The sequence below is a fragment of the Beta vulgaris genome, chromosome 9 (assembly GCF_026745355.1).
Source record: "Beta vulgaris subsp. vulgaris cultivar EL10 chromosome 9, EL10.2, whole genome shotgun sequence".
In the NCBI taxonomy this organism is placed as follows: Eukaryota; Viridiplantae; Streptophyta; class Magnoliopsida; order Caryophyllales; family Amaranthaceae; genus Beta; species Beta vulgaris.
Window position 1 is genome coordinate 9,316,342 of NC_079210.1, and position 19,959 is coordinate 9,336,300.

Here is a 19,959-nt window from a genome sequence, read left to right on the forward strand (position 1 = left end):
TCTCAGGCAACAAAATGAAAGACCTCTTGACGATATGACTATGACCTATGAGTAGTACTGTAGTAGGGTTCCAGAAAAAGGCACCAAAAGCCTAGCAAGCTATCGACGTCGGCGCTAATGCTAATAATAGAAAACGATCAATGCCAAGCCACAAGTTGAACAAAAACAGAGCACATGAAAGCACACCATCTGCCTAGATAGTAGTCATGCAAAAGCAAGTGCATCATGTAATGTCGAAGAGAGTATAACAGAGTGGACTTCATCTGAACAGTACATCATATACCCAATGTAAAGGCTTCAGTATAGCATATGGAATGACTCCATTACATGTGTGATTATATCCCTACAAACTAAGCCGTTTGCTAAAAGCTCTTATTCAAACATTCAGCTATTGAATATCTCGATTCCACTAGTTAACAATACGAGGCATCCAAGTTTTTACCTGCTAGCATCAAAAACTTCTAGTCAATCAACTGCTCACAAAAGAAATCAGTACGTTAATGTTATCATATGAAATAAATTACAAGATTGATGACAGAAAAAAATTTAAGAATGACAGTACCCATAGCACCTGCCAGCAGATAAACTGTGAAAGAAGAAAGACTAAGAAAAGCCACCTGGAAACGAGCTTCAAGAAGCATCAGCAGCAACATTTCCAATTGTCTTAAGATCAAAGATTTCAATCCAGTAGCCATCAGGATCCTTTATGAATGCAATCCCTTTCATTTTACCTGCAAAAGATTCACCACAGCACCTAGTAAACCTCCTCTCTATTCAAAATACATACTCATGTAATAACAACAGGCACCATTTTCAAAATTTAATCCTCAAAGCTTCCATATTCCAATCACTTTATCCTAGAAGATGAAGCTTTAAAAAGAAAACAAGCCTGGTGATTTTAATTTCTTCTTTACATATAGTTACACTATGAACATAAGGTAAATCATCTACGTTGGAATCCTTAAACAAAAACATGATATAAGAAAGAAAGTTGACCAGATTTAGGAGATCATAAACTCACCATCAGCAGGCTTCTTTACAAACTCCACACCTAAATGTTCGAATCTCTCGCACGCCTTGTAAGTGTCATCAACGGTGATCCCTATGTGTCCTGTAGTCACGTTCAGACCAGATTACTGCTAAGAATATAACAAACACAAAACAGAGACGAACTCACCAGGACAGATAGCACTGCAAAGAGGTTAAGCCAAAAAAAGAACAGGAAAACAGATGGCTCAACCTAGGACACATCCAGAAAAACTCAAAATAGGGCGGAAAAAAACACTAAAGAAATATGAAGTGTTTTCTCCTTCCAAAACGGGGTCCTGATGATTGCAAATCAATTTGTAAATCTATCATCAAATACAAGCAATCAGCCAAACCAACTATAATCACAATCATAGTTAATCTACTTCTATCTTTAGAAAATAAAAAACTAGAAAAATATGAGTATTCCCCTTCACCACATATGGTTCATGACGTGGGTCATATATGTAGTGGTGTATACATCCAGAGTTGAAGGTGGCAATTCTCACAGAAATTTAATTTAAATTCTTTTACTTTCGACAAATCAATTATTTCATAATATTTTGACAAGACCTGCCCTTCTTTCAAAGCAATGACATTGCCTCACAAAAAGTGAGAACATAAATGAACATAGATTTCACCATAAAACAGTCTCTTAGGTGCTTCAGTTGACAAGAATGATTATCACCATAAAGTATTGCTGTAGTTATTTGCAATTGCGAAAAATTCACTACACTTATGATACTTGACATATAATTTTAGACATTACTTTTTGTATCATCAAAGCAAGTTTGTCTTGCCACGACGGAGGAAAAAAAAAAAAGACAAGCATTATCAGTAGTATACCTTAAGGAATAATTTCCTTGTAAAGCCATATTATAGTTCTAAGCTGCAGCAAGGGTTGGCGAGATCCGAGTCAAATTCCGGCAAGGCTTAACTTAATTTTACCAGCCTCAAGCTCGAGCTTGAACTACATATACTAGTTCAGGCTTGGTTTGAGTAAATAATTATTATATTCGAGCAAGCTCTAGCTCGACCTTGGCTCGATAAACAACGGCCAAACAATAAACACAGTACTGTACTTTTGTTGTTGATATTTAGCTCTATGCCTCAACGGCCAAGTTTGTCTTGCCACGACGGAGGAAAAAAAAAAAAGACAAGCATTATCAGTAGTATACCTTAAGGAATAATTTCCTTGTAAAGCCATATTATAGTTCTAAGCTGCAGCAAGGGTTGGCGAGATCCGAGTCAAATTCCGGCAAGGCTTAACTTAATTTTACCAGCCTCAAGCTCGAGCTTGAACTACATATACTAGTTCAGGCTTGGTTTGAGTAAATAATTATTATATTCGAGCAAGCTCTAGCTCGACCTTGGCTCGATAAACAACGGCCAAACAATAAACACAGTACTGTACTTTTGTTGTTGATATTTAGCTCTATGCCTCGACGTGGTTAAGTCGTATTTGGAACTTCCTTACATGAATTTACACTTTGGTGTAATAGATAACAAGCTTGGTTTGAGTTAAAAAAATTTGAATTCGAGAAAGCTCTAGCTCAACCTTCGCTTGATAAACAATGTTCAAATAATGAACACAGTAATGTACTTTTGTAGTTGATAACTTGATATTTAGGTTTTAGCTCTATGCCTCAACTTGGCAAAGTTGTGTTTGGAACTACCTTATAAGAAAATTTCACACTTTTGTGTAATAGATAACAATATCACTAATTTATAAGATTTATACTGTTTTTCTTAATTACAGAGCTCACGAGCCAAACCGATATCGAGTTCAACTTATTCAGAAAGTGAACTATAATAGTCGATTCGAACTGGGGATCATTACAAAATGAGCCAAGTCAAACTGAACTTTTAACCGACCCTGAGTACAAACTGTTCAAAAACAATTCTGTTTGTCGCCACCCCCAGCTGTGGTCATAACAATACGGAATCATACCAGCACTCCCCTTTCCCTGATTCTCAAACCAAAAAAAAGAAAAAATGTAAAAAAAAAAAAAAAAAGGCCTACTGAGCAATAAAAAAAAGGAAATAAGAAGCCCAATAGGCTTCAAATTTTAGTATATTAGATAATCAGTTAAGAATCAAGAGACTAGCCAAAACCTAAGGTAAAAATCTCATACCAAAGCCACGAGGCTCCGTGTTTCCATTGTGATAACCTTTGAATTCAGGATCACTCTCCGAACCCCAGTTGCTGAGAAGGAAATCGACATGTTAGAGACAAATAGGATTATAGGAAGCAGCAGCAGTAGCTAACAAGAGATTATGAAGCATCATGAATTGCAAATAAAGCCACTTACTGAGTAAGTTCAATAGTAGCTTTCTTACTGAAGGTCCAAACAGTTCGGTCCACCGGATCACTTGGAACTGAAGCAGGGTCCTAGAGCAAGTGATAACAACATCAATCAGCGACACTTCTCACTGACTGACCTAAAGTATCGTACACAGATGAAAATGCAGAGTCAAAACAACCCTACAAAAAATTCGCATGCGAAACAAAGATTGAGGAAATATGCTACACAGAAAAATATGAATTACGATTTCACAAAAGCCAGTTCCGGTTGTATAACAATGGTGATTCCCATATGGGATCATTTCGGACAACCTGTCTCGTCCTGATATAGAGAAGCTTGGCGATAGATTTCAGTGGTTTGTTCGCTCCTATTATAAGGAATCTATTATTTGGTTGGAGAAATCGCATTAGGCCCGTGACAAGCATGTAATTTCTAGAGGATGTCTATTTGCAAATATTGCCTACTGAGTGATGAAAGCTTTTTTCACCTTGCTCTAAGGAGTAAGAGTGATGTGCAGATGTACGAGGCAAGTAATAGTATAACCTAGAATAGGAAAAAAAAAAAAACTTTAACATTTGTACTATGCATTATCTAATTTACGTGGGAGACAAAAAATTTGCTACATGCTCAACAAGGTTACAGGTCTGCTGTTGGGATGGGTGTCACCTTGTGCTTTTCTCTCCTCTGAGCTGGAGCCTTAGTGGTTCACCTCGGATATATCCCTTGTCTTCATGAGCGCACTGATTCATGAAGAAACAGAATACAGTGGCATGACACTTTTCTCCAATATTGGATTACAGATTGCGACTTCAATGATCTCTGAATTGTGGGGGAATAAACAGGATGTTTGGGGGAGTTAGCTCATATGGGAAATCTCAATGCTTTCATCCGAGACAAAGAGCTTTCAGAGCTCCACTAAGCAAATGCAAATTGCAAAGTTCACTTGGGAATTGGGATCCACATAATGTGTTTTCCATGCTTGCTACTTTCTTGTACACAATAAGGTTAAGGAGGACATTCCTTTGGTATATGCAATAGGTGCCTTCACGGCCTTGCTCTAATTCATTCAACCCCTTCATCATTCTTTCTAGTTAAGTTGGGCCTTGGTCTCTTCGATTTGCAATATTATGAATTACTCACCTCGGTTTAGTGGAGATTGGAAAAATAGCATGTGTTGTGTCCGTCTGTCAGGCCCAGAGTACAAAAGGTTTTGTGTGATGAAGAAACTAAAGTTCTAGAGAGTAGAGACTGGAGGGACAATTGAACATGTGAATCAAACATAATTTCAGATGACGGGAAAGTGAAGAGCTTCTCTTTAGGGTAATCCTTTGGTTAATTAGCAACCATATGATGGAGCACAAAAACAAGATAAGGTCACAAGGAGTGGAGCTCAATTACGATTTGGGACCAGTTTTTTTTAAGAAAGAAATGTTGTCAGTTTCATAAGATATAGGTCAAATGACAATATGAGTGGAACAATCCTATGTTCGTCATTAAATAGTGAATTAGAGGAGCAACTACGTGAAAGAGATAATGAGTGACTTTACAGATGTTAAAGCTATTAACAAAAAATCACACAATTTTACAAGGCTTTGTTCTTGAAAGAGGTGGAGAGGGACTGAGAGCCAATTTCTGATTTAAGTGTATGGCTGGAGAGACTGCTCGAAAAGGAGGAAGCAAATAGATGATTTTTGTTATCGGAGGGATGAACTGCCAAAAGTAGAATGGTCTAGGATGGGTTTGTTCCAAGAACTCAAATTTCTCCACTCTTGTTACCATTCATAGTCTCCTCTGCTATCTCATATAGATTTTAAGTGTGACTTATGTGGCTAATGATCCTGTGAATGAGACTCATTATCGTTAAATTTCGTGAAAGCATATAATAAGCGAGCTAAGACTTTCCTCATAGTGCTTGAGAGGAAGTGGTTTAGAAGGCCATATTAAAATAGGGACTACTTGCCTCATGCTCATTTTTGGTGATGTTATAAGGGTCCCTAGCAATTGCTTTTCACAATCAAGAAATTTGCAAATAGCAACAAAACATTCTATGACCTTTCTTCTCACAACAGAGGGTGACATACTTATACGATGTTGAAGAAGGGTGTGTTGGCAAGAACAATTGAAGGGTTTACGTTTGGACAGAGAAGGTCCATGTATCCCATCTGCGATATGTGGATCCTGTTCCTGGTAGTACACATTTATAACTTCAAGCATCACAATCTAGTAGATCTTGCCATCTTCGAACTAATCAACATCTCTAAATATAGCTTTACAGGACCAGATCAACATCTCCAAAAGTAGCTTAATAGGAACTAATTAAACCAAGATGCTCTAAGAGAGTTAGCTATAGGGGTGTCAATTCAAAGATGACCCCTTAGTAATCTAAGGGTCCCGCTTAAAGGTTATCTACACCCACAATCTGTTTCGTGAACATGTGATTGCAAAATGTTTCAAGGAGGTTGAATAGATAGAAGAATAAGTTTCTTTTTCTTGGTTGTCCGAACATATACTTACAAGTTACAACCTTACTTATTAAGCCTTCAGCTTACTCTACACTCTCTCTCTCTCTAAGATTCAAGTAAATATTGTTGATAAAGCTGCAAATTTTATCACTTCAAAAAAAAAAAGGGTGCAAATTTCATTTTGTTTATTTATTAGTTTATAATCCTAGTTGTTAATATAAATTCCTATATTATTTTCTTATGAGAATAAAACAGTTCCTTGGAACAGTATAGCTAAACAGAAAAAAAAAAGGCCAAAAACAGATTTCAGACTTCGCAATTCTGCTCACATTATAGGCAATAATACCGGGAAAATACCATATAACAAGCTGGACAATTGTTCAGTCAAAGATAGACATCCTGTTACCTCATAACCCATGAAGTACAAGCTGAATTTCATCTCAGGAAAGTCCAACCTCTTAAGAAGCCTGCAAATAAGCATACATTGAGATGTTAAAATTGGATTCTTTCTTTGATTGGACCAGAAATAAAATATGGGATAAAGAGGCCAGAGACTATGAAATAACCTTGACCAAGGCTGCAACAACCAGTGGCTTTGTCCCAAAAAGAAACACAACACTTAAATGCAGAGATCAATATCAATGAAATATGCACATAGCAAATGGCAAAGGATATCTAAAGCCTGGAAGCAAAGGAACTGGTAAGCTAGAAATCAGAGAATTAAGAACTTATCATTTGCTGGTTGACTCAACTAAAAGAACTGTTGTCACCATGCAACTTGATCCAAAATGTCCCACCTGCTCACTGGACACAATGAACTTCTAAAAGATAGAAATATGTAAAGTTCTAAAGTAGCTGATGATACTTGCAACTAGGGCTGCAAATGAACCGATATGTCCGTGAACTACCTACGATCAAGCTCAGTCAAAGCCAGTTTGTTAAGGAAAGAAACAAGCCTAAACAATTGAAGCTCGTATAAAAAATGAGCCAACTTGAACACATTCAACTCTTGAATGTTCATGAACTACTCATTTAGCACTTGCAGGCTTTAAAAATGGCCTTATTAGGAATTTTTTGAGCGAGCCCGAACAAGTGAAATGCTTAAAAAGCTAAGAGCGTATGCGAGCTCAGTGGAATGCTTAACAAGAAAATCAAAAGCTAGTTTATAATCCATATCAAGCTCAACTCGAAATCTCGAACATATTAACACTCGGCTTGACTCGGCTCATTTGAGCCTTCCAATTCATTACGACATCCTTATTGCCGCTCTCAGCTTTAAGCCCCCCAAAAAATTTCTAGGTGAAGGCAAGTAATTGCAATGGCACTTGCATTAAATTGTTTGTTTACTTCGAAGTGAAATTATTCTTGCTTTGTGATGCCTATTACTCCTGAGTCCTGATGACCTTAAACTTGCAATACTATTTGCATTAACATGTTTGGTTACATAAGAGTGGTAATTGTTCTTGCATTGGAACACAATTATGTTTATTCTGGCTTATGCATATGTTCTAGCATATGTAAGAAACTATTGCGCAACTTCTCTTGAGTTTGCTCAAGAGAAGTATACAACTAAAAATCAATTCTCTGGAAAGAAAGATGATCATCAAACTGTGATATTATTTTTTTGTAGTAGTAACATTATAATCATTCGAGAACATTGCTACGTCCTAGTAGTAACCATAAATAGAAGTTCAATATTAGTACATGTACATTCCATTATTACACTATATTATGACGGCATTACATAAAAGCAAACATAGCAAAGTGGCAATTTGTGAAAGACACCAAGAACACCCAATTATATGATTCAAAAAATTACAAAATAAGCACAAAACTCCTAATCATCTCTATTTATCTAAGAGAAGAGAAGAAGATTAAATTACAAACAAACCCCAAAACAATCAAACTCATCTTTATCAATATCAACAAAGGACAAATTACACGACAGTTGTATCAAATTTTAAGACAGTTTCTCAACTTCTTTTTTGTTCCAATGTAATTACGCAATTTAAATTTCTATTAGAAAGCAATGAAGAAGAGAACTTACGACATTCCAAGAACACGAGAGTAGAAATCCAAACTCAGTTTGGGATCTTTGATTCGAAACATCTGAAACAACGATTGAGATCAAACACAATTGCGCAACAATCAACAATGATTATTCGTAATTTAGAAATGAATTGAGAAAAGACGAGTACAGTTTGCTGCATAATGTAACCCTTAGTAGCATCATCAGGAGTAGCTTGAAGTCCTGGATTGTTAGAAGGAGATTCCTTGGGCACTGAAGACGCCATTGATGATGTGATTGAGAAGAATCGAAATCGGATGGATTGCTGCAAAATCGAATCAAAGAAAACGAGTAACAGGTTACAATCGTAAACACAAAAAAAAGGAGTTTTGTTTTAGTGAAGATTCAACCTTGTTAAGATTGAAGAGGAGAGAGAAAGGAGACGAAGAAGAAGAAGATGAAGAATAGGTTTTAGCAGCGAATTGTAAGCTGGTGAAGCTACGACGAATTAATGGAGAGATAAAAGTAGAAGAAGCCATTTGAGTAAAAAGAGTGAGTGTGTGATGATGAATTTCGCTTACGGCTTACCTCGTGCCTTCACAAATGGTGGGGATCAATTTTTTCACATTTCATATCTTTTACTACCTGTTTTATATAGGTGGATAATAAAGGAAGGCAATCAGCAAAGTTTATTAAGCTGTTGAGGTGTGTCGATGTCGAATTTGGATTTGTGGAAAGGGTGGGGAAGATATGGGCATTTTTTTTTTTTTGAGGGGAAGGGAAGATATTAGATATGGGCATGATGTAGTACTTGAATGTTTGTTTTTTATTATATTGTATAGTTATAGAAATCTGGTTATCTTGACGAGGAAAAATACAATTCATTCACAATATAAGGCACACACGATGTTCGAGGTCGAACTTTGACCGTTAATTACTCTCAATTTATGTTGATAAAAAAATTTAAAAAATAATATTATTATAGCATTTTTCAATACGAATCCAACGGTATAATTTTTATAATTATTATTTATCGTATTTGAGAGTTGTTTGTGGTCAAAGCAAATTTTCGTAAAGTGTGAATGCCTTATAATTTGAAACAGAGTGAGTAAATGCAGTCCAATTCAACTAATTAGGTAGTTATTACTTATTCAAATATATAGTTAGATCAGATTGGAAACTAGATTATTATAATCCAATTTAGGAGACATGAGGTTTTTTTTATTAAAAAAAAGAAACTAGCTCATTTGCTATGTTGTTAATAACCTTTAACAATTTGTTTGAAACAATAAATTTACTATTGTCAATGAAATGAGGTTAATGTCAAAAGAAAAAGATGGTGAAATCTTCGATTTAGATAATAGGCATATTTTAGAAATTCAGAAGAAGGCTATTAGAGAAAAATCATAAACAATAAGTAAATCATCAATATTTTCAATTTTAAATTTTTAAATTGTCTCACATATTGAGCTAACAATACTATTTTTTTATCTTATGAAAAAAGATCACAAGCACTACAAGTATAATTCGACAGTCCTAAATAGAAACTAAATCGGATTCAAATATCCAATTTTCAAAGATTGTGTGCCATAGATTTGATCTGGATTTAGCCACAACAATCCATATTAGGTATCCAATTAAGTTTAATCAGTACATTCAGAAATTTGGATTATATGATGTGGATAGTGAATCAAAATTTAAGATCTCTTGTTTCTAAATTTTATGCTTAGCCTTCTTATTAATTACAGGGTTGTGTCTGTAATAACTGTTTTAAAGAGATAAAATTTGAGTTTCTCGTATCCTATCTATGTCACTTTGTCAAGTGTTATTCAATACTTGGTATTAAAATCCACCATTTCTTTACTTGTAATATACATTTGTCATATACTTTTAATGTTGTCTAAGTTTATTCTCTTGCTTTTCTAGGCTCATTAGGTTAGTCGGTACTTATAGATGCCATATTGACATGTCCGATATAGGGTGCTTAGCTAAAATCACCTAACTTAACTTAATTGTAAGACTAAAGAGTGATAGAAATACAAATTAAATTCTAGAATAAAAGGTACTAAGAGGGGACTTTTGTAAAAATATCAACATATCTTCCAATTCATAACATAAAAGCTACATAACATGATACTCAAAATGATACAATTTAGAAGGGATTTGGATATTGATTGTTTTTCTTCTATTTGTACTAATTGGAAGAGTATTTGATAGCAAATACCAAATTTGATGCGTTGCAAAATAAATATCAAGAGTTATTTGCCATCTATCACCATAAAATAAGCTTTACTTGATAAGTCTATATTTATTGAAATTTCTAATAAGTCTATAATACGAAGCTGTACATGTCAAAACAAAACCACCTGATTTAGCATTTTTCAAAACTTGCTTAGCTAGTTTGTTCCTAGTATTACTTTTGTTTATCTACATAAATAACATTACTACTTTTAGAATCTATCAAAATCTATCAAACATTAATCAACCAAAACTATCCATAGAGAATCACATAACATAGCAGCCATTAGGGTTATCATCACTGAAAAACTGCGGAGGTTCAAAAATCTCGACAACTCGACCCGAACCATCACAGATCCCGACGTAACCCGACCCATTTACGGTGTACTCCATCTTCTTCCCTTCCTTCTTTTCTCCCCCTTCACCACTCTCTTTCTTCTCCTTCTCTTTGCCTTTCTCCTTTTCTTTCTCTTTCTCTTTCTCTTTCTCTTTCTTGTCTGGAGGCGCAATCTCCAGTTTCTTCTTCAGCTTCTTAGAGAGATCCTCCACCAATTTCTTCCCTTCAATTCTTCCCGTCACTTTCACCCTGTCTTTTTCTTTCTCTATTGCAACTTCATGCACCCCTGTTATTAATTTCAACCCCAACAAATTAATCAAAATTATCAAATTTCCTAATACCAAATTTACATGTCATTCCAAAATATTAATACTTCCTCTACTCTAAAAAAATAAAATAAAACGCTTCTTTCTTTTACGTGAATGTTTTTTGAGGGAGCATTCCATTTACTTTCTCCATTTCTTTTTGCTTGCAATGGTTTGACTTTTACACTATTCACCAACTTTACTTAGTTTATATTTGGTGATTTATAGTTAAGAAAAAACATATTCACAGTGGCGAATCCGGAAATTGAGTCACGTGGGTTCAAAATTCTTCAAACTTGAAACTCAAATTTATTGTTGTTTCAAGTTATATTTTACACACTATTTTGTAAAATAACTACTTAGATACGTGTACTAACAAAAGACTCCTAATTAAGTGCGTTTTGGTTTTTTTAGTAGTAGAAAACTCAAAAGGAGGAGAACTTTTAGACATTCCATCTCAAAAAAAACATGAAGAATAAAAGAAAACACAATGAGATATAGCCTAGTGATTAAGACTAAGGGCATGTATAGGTCTCGATTTTGAATCCCCTCTTCCTAATCTGCAATATTTACGACCCTTATGGCTCATTAATAAAATTTATATAAGAGTAGGTATCAAGTTTTTAATTACAATAAATCGGGAGAATGAAAATAAAAAATAAAGGAGATAGAAGATTAAAACATAAATTAGTAGCCTCTAAGTATATACACTCTATAAATGGAGGATTCATGCCAAAGAAAAAGAAAAAAATAAACAGTAAAACGGAGGATTGCATATAAGCAGATTCTGATAACGCATCATCAATTTTAACCAACAAGCCACAATAACATTCATGTCAAATAAAGCGCACGTTTATTATATAATTTATCTAAATTACTCTGTTTTCTCAGTTGAACCCACTGAATCCGCCCATGCATATTCATGTGAATTTTTGTTAGATTCATTTGAATGTATATTTTTCAAATATATATTTTTTATAATTTTTATTTATCGATAATTAAACTTATTGATGGTTTAAATTATGCATTGACAAGCATAAAAGTCAAACTGTTGCATGTAAAGAGAAACAAAGGAAGTATTTCATAATGGGGAAGTATTTCGTGCTACTAAAATCACGTGCTATTATCTAACCTTGGTAGGCCGAAATTGCTTTGTGGAGACGGTCACCACAGCCGTCGCAATGATACGCCACCTTCAGCATTACGGTCGTCACCGGTACCTGTAATTTCATACCACATTCATGTCATTCAGTCACCCGTCCGTTATTTATTAACACATTGTTTTTACTATATTTTACCAAACAGAATTCTTTTATTTCTATACATATAGTATAACAGACCATTTTCAGGTGAAAATAAAATATTTCTACAAAAATTAAAGTGGCAGAAACTTTATTTACAAAAATAGACCCACATAAATGCAGGTGTATATTCTGTAACGCAAAACATTAATAAATGCAAGTGAGTACTTCCATTGATGAAAGAAAAAAGGAAATAAAACAGTGAAGCGTTCATTCAAAATTAAAACTCCATTAGTAAACACACTGGAATATTAATCGGATTGAATTTCAAGATTAATTTAGGAGAGAGAAAATTACCTCTTTGGGTTTTTCATTTTTGTTGTTGTTGTTGTTGTCCTTGGGTTTTTTGTCATCTTTCTTTTGAGGTTGAGGAGAGATAAGTTCAAATTTCTTTAATGTTTTTTTCTCCATTTTCTCTTTAAGTTTTAGAGGATCAACACAAGTTTTCGCAATTACTTTCACTTTGTCTTCTCCACATTCAACTCCCAAAACTCCTGCAAAGTATGTATGCATATTAACAAAATCAACCGTATAAAAAATCGAAAAACAGGGTGTAAAATCAAGCAATTGTGAAAAAAAAAGGAAAAAAAAGTGAAAATTACCAGGAAAACTCAAACATTGTTTACGAATTCTGTGAGTACAGCCATTACAGTGTAAATCAACCTTGAGAAGAATACTGAGATTTCCGCCATTATCGTCCTTTTTCTCTCCTTCTCCTTGTCCATCGTTTTTCTTACCCTGTAAATATTGAAACAAATTTATCGCCATTAACAACAATGTAGTGAGAGAAAATGAGAGGAGGAGAGAGAAAGTGTAACTAACCTTTGCCATTGAAGATTAATGAAAAGAGAGGTTTAGCAGAGAGAGAAAAGGGTTTTTGTTTTGTAAGAAAAATGAGGAAGAATGTGAAAAGTGTTTTTCGGGGGAGTATATATATAAGGAGTTAAAGACCTAAAGGGGTTTTGGCAGCAGTAATGATAGTGGAGGCTAGAGGAGTGTGTGCGCTGCCATTAATGGAGGAAAGAGGAGAGAGAGAGAGTGCAGAGGGGGGACGCAGACGCAGTAGTGAAGACTGAAGACTGACTGTTGGCTGTGCAATTTTGGACTGACGTGTGACTCAAGTTGTATCATTTCTTCTATGTTGTGTTTACATGTAATTATAGTTTTTCTCCTTGGTGGTAAATGAGCGATTAAGCGGAATAACTTAGACGAGATCTTTTTACAATTTACTGGTAATTATAAATTCTAACGCTAAATTTTAATGGTTAAACTCTAAATTCTAATTGATAAATAGGATCAATGTGTCTTTATAATAAGTAATTATGTATTTATGATGGTTAGTGGTTGAGATTGGAATATGTATGATTATGTACTCTAGGAAAAATAATTAAAACACATTACATATACGAATAGGGATTTTTCGGGATTTAAGGTTGATTATGTAAATTGTGATATTCACTAATTAATTAAGTTTAGAAGGAGGTGGTGTATTGGTGTTTAATAGTTTGATCGACTTTAATTGTAAACAAAATTGTTGTCTAAATCTATGTTTTTATTTGTATGATTTCGAGTTGAATTTTAACTAGTTAAGGATATTGATTATTGTATTAATATTTAATATGCTAGTTGAAAGAGTGAGTGAAAATATAAAATCAAAGTTACGTTCACTCCCCTTAAAAAAGAAAAGTTACGTTGACTCAAATTGTGAGTTTATGACTAATACTTCTCACACATAAACATGAGATGAGCTTTTCACAACTGAAATACTAGTCAACCACCAATATTTGTAGTTTTACATAGATATGACATGAAATTGTGAAATTAATTATATAACTTGTCATGAATTTAACAAGTTACGAGTTTTTCTTTCATTTAGAACTCTCTTAACTAGGAATGTTATGAGAATTAATTTGCTACTAGTTAACTTTTTTTTTTTTTTGATAATATTGATTTTATTAATGAATTTAAGTGTTAGAAAAAATCAAAAGACAAAGAAGTAAATGAATCAAGTAGTGCACTATATAAAAATGTTAATTGTCATTAGTCAAATACCACTAGTCGTAATAAGATTGATGGCATAGTATGATCCTATTATTTTGGACTTATTTTAGTTCATTTTAGTTATTTTATGCATTTCAATTTCTTTCAGTTCAATTTCTCTCATTGTAAAAGAACGAGACTTATGTCATATGAAAATCATGTTTCACAAATTATGATTCATGAACATGTTATATTAAGTTACTTACACTATCAGATGCATTTAGATATTATGTTTTGAGGTTATGATCACAATTATAATTTTGTATTTGCTGACACGGAAATATTATGATTATAAACGTTGAGATTGCTATATCCTTATATTATCACAATTAACTTGTTGTGTAGATATGTAATTGTTGTTAGAAGATAGTTTTCAATGTTTAGTTATAGAGTTTGAGTGTGGGTCTTTGTCCCACATGAAAGGAATACATTGTTCTTGATGTCTTTATATTAACTCTTGTGCTAATTATATTGAATTGGACAATGGGGAATGGCTTAACTACTTGGGCCAAGTGGAGTGTTACGCTTGGATTTGTTTGTATTTAAAGATTTTATGTTTTTAGCATTTAATTTTCTTATCAGTTTTTTTTTCTTTGTCATTCCTTCACAAAAAAACTTATTATCTCTAAAACCTACAACCATGTTCATGAAGAATGGATAAGTTTGTTGTAAATCCATTCTTAGATTAGAGAATCCTTGGGGTAAATTAACATCTAATCCCATCAGTATACTAGTGGGGTTAATATTATCCTAAGAACAAAGAATACTCGTACTAGTCTATTTTCTGTAATTTTCCTTTTTGTTTGTGATTGTTGTAGATCTAACAATTGTTTCTCTCCAACAAATTAAATTTTCCCAATGAGGCACACCTTCCACGTACGTGCGCCCAACGCATGACACATGCTTATTAATTAAAACGGGTAATTAATATGGTCCTTATTCCTTACAACTTAATTGTTCATCTTCGGAAACGATAAATTAGATAGAACTAAAAGTGGGCTTGGGCAACCCAAAGTAGTCTCAGGCATTGAAGTCCTATGGTTTTAAACAGTCTGCTATAGTCATTATTCTTTGTTCAGCTTCATTCAGGGACATGTTGCTCTTCATGTTCTTGTTTATTCTAATGATTTGATTATTGTAGGGTCATCTCATGATGTTATTGTTCGCTTTAAGAAATATTTGAGTTCATGTTCTCATATGATGGATTTGGGTCTATTTTGAAATATTTCTTCGGCATTGAGGTTTCTAGGAGCAAAGATGGTATTTTTTTGTCAGAACGCAAATATGCGTTAGATGTGTCAACTGAAGCAGGTATGTTGGGTTGTAAACCCATTGACACGCCTATGGACCAGAATCATCATCTCGCTTCCGCCAAATGGTCTCCATTTGCGCATGTTGACATATATAGGCGCTTAGTTGGACGTCTAGTATATTTGTTTGTTAATCGTCCTGAGTTGAGTTATGTTGTGCATAATCTATCTCAATTTCTTGTTGCACAAGTTTGTCATTAGGATGCTACTCTTCGTGTTTTACGTTATCTAAAAGGAAGTCAGGTCAGGTTATTGTGTTGCGCCCTTAGGGTAGTATGCAACTTACTACTTTTTGTGATAGTGATTGAGGTTCTTGTCCTTTGACTCAGCGTTCTGTTACTAGTTATTTGGTGCTCTTGGGTCGTTCTCTTATCTCCTGGAAGACTAAGAAATAACCTACTGTGGCTCGTTCATCTTCAGATGCTGAATATAAGGTTATGGTTGTTACTAGACTTGGGCATGGGCATGGGCCGGGACGTGCCGGGCCTGAATTTTTCAGATTTTGTCGACGGGCTCGTGCCTCCCGTGGGCCTGACCAGTGTTCAATGTTATTTTTTTGTTTTTTGGCAATTTTATACTAAAAAATAAAGAAAAGGGGCTTGTGCCAGGATGGGCTTGAAATAAATTTTTTTGACAGTGGCCTACGTAGAGGGAAATGGGCCGGGTCGGGCCTTGAGCTGGGTCGTGTCATGCCGGGCCCAAACCGTGCCGGCCTGCTTGGTGGCCTGACCCATGCACACCTCTAGCTGTTACCACTTGTGAGTTGAAGTGGTTGAAGTATTTGTTGTCTTCTATTGGTGTTTTGCATCCTAAGCCTACGCGTTTATATTCAGATAGTCAATCTGCTATTCATATTTCAAAGAATCCAGCTTTTCATGATCGTACGAAGTATATTGAGGTAGATTGTCATTTTTTTCATGATAAATTAATCTTATGGTAATTCTACTTCCCATGTTCCTACGGGCCATCAGTTAGCAGATATTTTGACAAAAGCCTTGGGCAGGCGTAAGTTTGGTTTTCTACTTCGCAAGTTAGGCATTTGTGATATTCATGCTCCAACTTGAGGGGGCTATTGGAATATTATGCTAATAAGGAGTTCAGTTCAGTCAGTTCAATACATATTCCTATCTACAACAACATTGTTAGGAATCTAATTCGATATGGTTTTCTGATATTAGGTTGTATATATATACTCTACCGTTTAATGAGATTGATGATTTTTCCTATATGCTAAATCTTAATAGGAAACATCATAGTTTAAGTAAGTTTTAAGCATAGTTAAGAGATCACTTAGAGGGTTCTTATTAGAGCACCTACATTGGGGTTCCCTATTTGTAAAAATCAGAAAATAAGAACCCTCCCACCAATGGAGGTATGTCACTCATAATGAAAAAAATGGGGAACACCAATAGGTAACTATCCAATAATGATGGCCTATGGTGTGCTGCCATGTGGAAGAGAAATGGAGAGAATCCCACGTGAAGGTGCAATTCCAGAATTTTGTTTTTGCAAAAAAAAAAAATCAGCCCGCCAACCAAATCATGCCAAGTGTCACATGCTGCAACACCAATGCCTCAACCAACCACAACTCGCCATGTGTCGCTGCTTTAACTTTTACAACGGTAATATTACCGTTTATTAAAAATGCCATAACTTTTTATATATAATGAATAAAAAAAAATAATTATATCAACGGTCATATTTTTTTATCCTCTATAAAAAGAGACCAATCTTGATATATCAACACTCCAAAAAATCCATAATTTTTCATTAAATATTTCATAAATCTTATTTGATAATTATGGATCCCAATCATCCTAATTATAGGAATAAATATCAACAAAATGCAAATTACGAACAAAATCCAAATTCCCAACAAAATTCCAATTACCAACAAAATCCAAATTCAAATTCTCCTTTTGATCCGAACATGCTAAACAATCCTCAATTCCTTGCTATGTTCCAAGCCTTTGTAAACCAGAATGCTCCTCAAAATTTGTCACCTGGCACACAACATCCAACATCTCAACGCGTAGATCCATATCCCACAACTCCGGGAGGAGACGGTAGTAGCAATAGAATGCGAGTTGAAAACCATTTTCCAACGCAATCACTCGATGATGATGAAGATGTAGTTCAAGTTCAAGTTCCAGAACTGCAACTAACTATAAGTAAGCAAGTGAAAGATAGGCGGGTCGCAGAAGAAGATAGACACTTGGTGTCTGCTTATCTTAATTGTTCCGGTGATCCTGAGAAAGGAACAGACCGGGAGAAGGGAGCGTTATGACTTGAAATCAAAGTGGCTTACGACGCAGCAGCTGCTAAAACACCGAATGTCATGCACAAAAGAACCATGAGAGCTATTAAAAGGCATTGGAGTCAAATCAACGAAGGTGTTACTTTATGGGTAGCACAACTTGCAGCAGTTCAGCGTATGCAAACTAGTGGTGAGGTTATTAATGACATAGAGGCTAAAGCACATGACCTTTACAGACAAAAAAAGGATAAAGCTTTCGAGTTTTACCATTGTTGGGAAGCAATGCACCACCTTACAAAATGGATGCCTGGTAAAGATTCAACCGTTGTGAGTGAAGGGAGTTCTAAGAGATCAAGCGACGAAGCCGGAACAAGTGTGCGTCCCGATGGTTAGAAGCAAATGAAAGCCCAAAACAAATTGAAAGGTGTTGCAACAAGCTTGGATGAATTTAATAACACTTTAAGCGCTATGCAAAATGAGCGAGGTCTAATGAGGAAGGGAATGTCTGATATGCTCGAGTACCAGAAACAACGAGATGAAACTAAAATGAGGTTTAAGATGTTTTAATTGTTGATGACAAAATCGTATCTTGAACCATTTGAGGAAGAGTATCTTGCGAAGCTGAAGGAAGAGTTCATGAAGTAACTCATTTGTTTTTAGGATAAATTTTATTATGCTTTAATGATTAATGTACTTGTTTAAATTGTTAAATGTAAGCGTGTTTTAGCTAAAGATGGAACAATATAAGATATGTCCACTGACGTTATATACTACATCTTATCTTATTTACTGACATTATAGATTGCAATATGCAGAGATAGAACCAATCTTATCCTTAGATATAGATTGCAATCTTATCCGCATAGACACAACCAATCATATCCGTAGATATAGATTGCAATCTTATCTATATATGTCTATAAAAGAGGAGTTACATTGCATTTGATTTTCAGAACAATATTCTCCTTCCAACAAACACTATAGTTTTCCTCCTAAAAATTTCTCACAAACATGAACCCAAATGAAAATTCTTCTAGTTCAAGTGATGAATTCTTTGATGACTATGTCAACAACATCATCGCTGTGAACGAGTGTCTAGATGAAGAAGAAGATTACATAATCGAGCAAGCTGCTCAAATGATTGTTATCCCAGTTGCAGAAGAATCCAGCAACAGAAGAAGGTCTTACAAGAAGCTTAAGTACATTGATAGAGATCGTGAAGCTGCAAACACAAGATTAATGAACGATTACTTTGTTGATCGTCCGTTATACCCAGAATCTATATTTTGATGTAGATTTCGTATGCGTAGGTCTCTATTCATTCGAGTTGTGGAGGCAGTTACTGCTAAACAACATAAATACTTCGAGCAACGTCAAGATGCTACTGGGAAATTAGGAGCCACTCCTATCCAGAAATGCACAACAGCATTGAGGATGCTAGCCTACGGGGTAGCAGCTGATTCAATTGATGAGTACATCAAAATTGCTTAGTCAACTACAAAAGCTAAGCCTTCCTCACTTTGTTAAAGGGGTTCGAGAAGCGTTTACAGAAGAGTACTTGAGGAGGCCTACCATTACAGATTTGCAGCGTCTCCTATATGATGGAGAAAGACGGGGTTTTCCGGGCATGGTGGGCAGTATAGATTGCATGCATTAGCAATAGAAAAACTGTCCGCATGCTTGGAAAGGATTATACCAAGGAAGGAGTAAAACTGCAACGGTTATGTTAGAAGTTGTTGCCTCTGGTGACTTATGGATATGGCACGCATTTTTTGGAACACCCGGAACTTGCAATGACATCAACGTATTGCAACGATCTCCGGTCTTTGATGATTTATCTCAAGGTAAAGCCCCTCAAGTGAACTTTACAGTCAATGGGAACACATATAACAAAGGATACTATCTAACCGATGGGATATATCCTAAGTGGGTCGTGTTCATCCCAACGATTCGACTCCCAATGAATCCTGTGGATCAATTGTTCATTGAGCGATAAGAATCGGTCCGAAAAGATGTTGAGCGGGCCTTTGGTGTTCTTCAATCAGGTTTCACAATAATACAAAGACCAGCTCTTGTATGGGATGAAACGTTGCTGTGGGGGATAATGCTGGCTTGTATAATTCTTCATAATATGATTGTTGAGGATGAGCGAGATACATATCAGAATTATGGTGACATGTCAGAATTCGAGCAAGAAAATGCAACAGCAATTAGCGGATCAACGCATACAAACTATTCTGTGAAACATGGTCGACTTAATGATATTGGAATGGAACGATATATGGAAAGGCGAGCTGATGCATGGGATAGAAATGTGCACAATGCCTTACAACGAGACTTGGTTCAACATATTTGGCAAATTAATCACC

At 35.1% G+C, this 19,959-nt stretch overlaps 3 protein-coding genes across 4 annotated transcripts; 1 reads left to right on the forward strand and 2 right to left on the reverse strand.

Annotated features, from left to right (window-relative positions):
• Window positions 1-258: 258 nt before the first annotated feature.
• LOC104902887 (lactoylglutathione lyase) lies at window positions 259-8,567 on the reverse strand. 2 transcript variants are annotated; one of them, XM_010690817.4, is made up of 9 exons: window positions 8,391-8,567; window positions 7,993-8,127; window positions 7,842-7,903; window positions 6,201-6,261; window positions 3,339-3,418; window positions 3,162-3,232; window positions 1,022-1,111; window positions 618-731; window positions 259-442 (listed from the first exon to the last, which is right to left on the reverse strand). In XM_010690817.4, the coding sequence occupies exons 2-8, from the start codon at window positions 8,086-8,088 to the stop codon at window positions 631-633; spliced, it is 561 nt and encodes a 186-aa protein (XP_010689119.2). In that variant the 5' UTR covers window positions 8,089-8,127; window positions 8,391-8,567; the 3' UTR covers window positions 259-442; window positions 618-630. The 2 variants fall into 2 exon arrangements, with proteins under 2 accessions (XP_010689119.2, XP_010689118.2); XM_010690816.3 differs by lacking the exon at window positions 8,391-8,567 and adding an exon at window positions 8,213-8,384.
• A 1,484-nt stretch (window positions 8,568-10,051) lies between these two features.
• Window positions 10,052-13,080, reverse strand: LOC125493331 (heavy metal-associated isoprenylated plant protein 3-like). The gene is made up of 5 exons (XM_048636579.1): window positions 12,806-13,080; window positions 12,586-12,721; window positions 12,281-12,477; window positions 11,815-11,902; window positions 10,052-10,663 (listed from the first exon to the last, which is right to left on the reverse strand). The coding sequence occupies exons 1-5, from the start codon at window positions 12,812-12,814 to the stop codon at window positions 10,308-10,310; spliced, it is 786 nt and encodes a 261-aa protein (XP_048492536.1). The 5' UTR covers window positions 12,815-13,080; the 3' UTR covers window positions 10,052-10,307.
• Window positions 13,081-18,601: 5,521 nt separating this feature from the next.
• On the forward strand, window positions 18,602-19,081 carry LOC130590147 (uncharacterized). The gene is made up of 2 exons (XM_057392148.1): window positions 18,602-18,855; window positions 18,901-19,081. The coding sequence occupies exons 1-2, from the start codon at window positions 18,602-18,604 to the stop codon at window positions 19,079-19,081; spliced, it is 435 nt and encodes a 144-aa protein (XP_057248131.1).
• The last annotated feature ends 878 nt before the right edge of the window (window positions 19,082-19,959 follow it).

What these genes read in the sequence shown, in the direction of transcription:
- LOC104902887 (XM_010690816.3), bottom strand. Translation starts at nt 8,341, where the DNA reads ATGGCTTCTTCTACTTTTATCTCTCCATTAATTCGTCGTAGCTTCACC. An exon ending in CACGGAGCCTCGTGGCTTTG is followed by an intron (nt 1,112 to 3,161) that starts GTATGAGATTTT and finishes ACGTGACTACAG; the next exon opens with GACACATAGGGATCACCGTT. An exon ending in TGTAAAGAAGCCTGCTGATG is followed by an intron (nt 732 to 1,021) that starts GTGAGTTTATGA and finishes AATCTTTTGCAG; the next exon opens with GTAAAATGAAAGGGATTGCA.
- LOC125493331 (XM_048636579.1), bottom strand. An exon ending in AAAATGAAAAACCCAAAGAG is followed by an intron (nt 11,903 to 12,280) that starts GTAATTTTCTCT and finishes ATGAAATTACAG; the next exon opens with GTACCGGTGACGACCGTAAT. An exon ending in AGCAATTTCGGCCTACCAAG is followed by an intron (nt 10,664 to 11,814) that starts GTTAGATAATAG and finishes AATTAATAACAG; the next exon opens with GGGTGCATGAAGTTGCAATA.
- LOC130590147 (XM_057392148.1), top strand. Translation starts at nt 18,602, where the DNA reads ATGAACCCAAATGAAAATTCTTCTAGTTCAAGTGATGAATTCTTTGAT. An exon ending in GATTACTTTGTTGATCGTCC is followed by an intron (nt 18,856 to 18,900) that starts GTTATACCCAGA and finishes TCGTATGCGTAG; the next exon opens with GTCTCTATTCATTCGAGTTG.